This window comes from Merops nubicus, unplaced genomic scaffold (genome assembly GCF_000691845.1).
Source record: "Merops nubicus isolate BGI_N331 unplaced genomic scaffold, ASM69184v1 scaffold34486, whole genome shotgun sequence".
In the NCBI taxonomy this organism is placed as follows: domain Eukaryota; kingdom Metazoa; phylum Chordata; class Aves; order Coraciiformes; family Meropidae; genus Merops; species Merops nubicus.
Genome location: NW_008614930.1, coordinates 4346 through 7066, shown reverse-complemented (window position 1 = coordinate 7066; position 2721 = coordinate 4346). Strand labels below are relative to the sequence as shown.

General features: G+C 52.7%; 1 protein-coding gene across 1 annotated transcript; it reads left to right on the top strand.

The window, feature by feature from the left end:
• Nucleotides 1-911: 911 nt before the first annotated feature.
• Nucleotides 912-2452, top strand: LOC103774954 (ubiquitin carboxyl-terminal hydrolase 31-like; the record flags this gene model as incomplete). Its single annotated transcript, XM_008942392.1, has 1 exon — nt 912-2452. A coding segment is annotated over one exon (1541 nt), but the record flags the coding sequence as incomplete, so codon positions are not given.
• Between the last annotated feature and the right edge of the window lie 269 nt (nt 2453-2721).

The following is a 2721-nucleotide window of genomic DNA, read 5'->3' as shown; positions in this document are numbered from 1 at the left end:
AGCTGGGGGGGCAGCGCTGTGTTGGGAGGAGCTGATGGGTCCTGGCACGGGTGAGCTTTCCTCTGCTGTGAAAGGATGGAGAAGAGCAGGGCGGGAACCTCAAGGAGCCTTTTAAAGAAAGGAAATACCATCAATGAAACCTCCCGATCCAGACCTTCTTGCACTTGTGTTTTTTTTTCTGGATTTCACTGCAGCATCTTTGCAGGGAGGCTGACATAGTGCTACAGCTCAGCACAGGTGCTGGTTGTGCTGCAGGCTGCTCCCCAGGAGCTGAGAAGATGTGCAGATTCACTCGTGTGTGCAAGTAATTGTTCAGTTCCTGGCTTTAGCTGGCTGCTCCACACAGTGCCTTATAACGTCTGGGAATGTGGAGCTTCACGGGCCAGTCTGAGCATTTTGAAGCAGGTGCAGGGGTGTCCCTGCAGCAGGGCTGTGAGAGCTGTCGGGTTTGTGAGGACAAATATATTGCTTTTTCTGAAGGGTTAGGGATCCTGCTTTGTCTTTTGCAGGCTGGTAATGGGAAGTGTTCTTTAATATAGAAAAATGTATTTCTGGGAGCATAAGCAGCATAGTTGGTGAACTCATTGCTCATTTCAAGGACTTCCGAGGTGCAAAACCTGTGTTTGGTTTCCTGCTGCTCAGGGCCAAGAGGAGAATCTGGATTTTCAGATAAAGGCTTGAGAGAGTTACTGCTGGGTGACCACTAGTGACTCAGTTGTTGAATTCCTTATGTGGCTATTCCTTATCCAGGAAGCAGTGGCTGCAGCAGCGTGAGGAGGCAGGCACAGGGTGTGGTACTCCAGGGGTGGGCTGCCTGACTCTTTTAGGGAAGCACGGTCTTATGGGTGGGTGGGATGAGCTGGTGGCAGGCTTGGCTTTCATACTGAGGATGCTGCTTTCTTTCTCTGCAGGAGGATTTTCGACTCGGCCGTTTGTAAGGAGTGTCCAGCGTCAGAGCTTGTCATCTAGATCTTCTGTCACCAGCCCACTGGCAGTGAGTGAGAATGGTGTCAGGCCCTCCTGGTCGCTCTCTGCCAAACTGCAGTTCCGCTCCAACTCTCCGTCGCGCTTCTCTGGAGATTCCCCTGTGCACACCTCTGCTTCCACCCTGGAGAAGATTGGGGAGGCTGCCGATGATAAAGTCTCCACCTCTTGCTTTGGCAGCCTGAGGAATCTCTCTAGCAGCTACTTAGAGCCCTGCGATGGCAGCCGGCGAGAGCACAGGACGGCTCGCAGAGCTCCTTTGGCTGTCATGGAAGGGGCGTTCAGGGAAGAGTCTGTTGTAAGGACATCTAGCTCAGATCTCTCAGATGGGTATGGTAAAAGCCCTGTGCAGCCAGACAAGAATCATCCTGCTTTGGACCCTTTTGATAACAACAATCAAATCGCCTTCGTTGACCAGAGTGATTCTGTGGATAGCTCTCCAGTCAAGGAGGTGAAAGCCCCCAGTGGGACAGGGCTGGCTGCAGAGAAGGCAGATGGCACCCCCAGGAAGGTTCACAGCTCCAAGGGAGTTTCTGAGCCAGACAGAAGTCTGAGGAAGGGAAGGACAGTCTTATCTACTCAAGAGACCAAAGTGTCTCACTCTTCTCCTCCACCACTGAAGAGTTCCCAGAAAGTTTCCCGGTCTAGAAGTAAGGTGGACTCCTCTAGGGCCAGCGGGCGACACGGGTCTCCCGCTCCCACTCAGGCCAGGAAGGAGCACGGCACGAAGCCCCTTGAGGTCACTGTCCCATCGGCTCAACAGAAGCAGAAGTCGGGCTCCCCATCCTCCGCAGCTGCCAAGAAAACCCCGTCAGGCTCATTGACTAAGGGCTCTTCTGCCGGGAAGAGCCGGACTTCAGAGCGGAGCCTCAGCAGGGAGGGCTCCAAGGTCAGCCTGGGGTCGGACAAGACGAGCGTTACCAGCAGCTCGAGGACGAGCTCCCCACGGATCAGCCACTCCAGGAGTGAGAGCAGGGCAGGGGACAGCAAGCACGTGCGGAGTTCCTCCATGGCCAACCTGCGCTCTCCCAACGTCGGCGCGCGTTCCGGTTTGAAGAGGGACAGCAAGTCAGAAGAGAAGGGGTTGTCTTTCTTTAAATCGGCCTTAAGGCAGAAGGAGACTCGGAGGTCAGCAGACCTGGGAAAGACAACCATGCTGTCCAAAAAGACAGGGAGTGGCGGTTCCAAGTCAGGCAGTAAAAATGTGCTGGAAGACAAATCGGAGAAAGGTGTTGTCCCACCAGCCTCTCAAACCAATGCCAATGTTACTGCAAAAGAAAAACTTGTCCCAAAAGATGCCACACCCAACAAACATTCTCTGCTATCGAGTCGCAAGTCCAAGTCTTCCCAGCTAGATCCCGGAGTCCAGTCTCCTCCTTCCAGTGGCAAGCAGTCTGCTGACAAGCCACTGAAAAAATTACCTTCCAGCATGCAGGTGTCTGTACGGCCTTCTCTGGAACCTCAGTGAAATGCTGCAATCCAGGTGTCTTTTCTTCTGCTGAGAAGCTAATTTATTCTGAGCTCTTGTTTTTTTGTTCATGTGCCTAATGTATGTTTTGAGGAGAAGTTAACTGCAAGTTGTTAAAGCGCCTTTTGATTCTGCCATCAAACCAAATAGCCACAGGCAGCCAGCACTGATGATGCAAGTAGTGTAGCTGGAGTCGTCGTTGAACGTGAATGCAGCTGTCCCATAGCACTTGTACAGGAGTCTCTTTACAGAAAATGCAACAGCTTTCT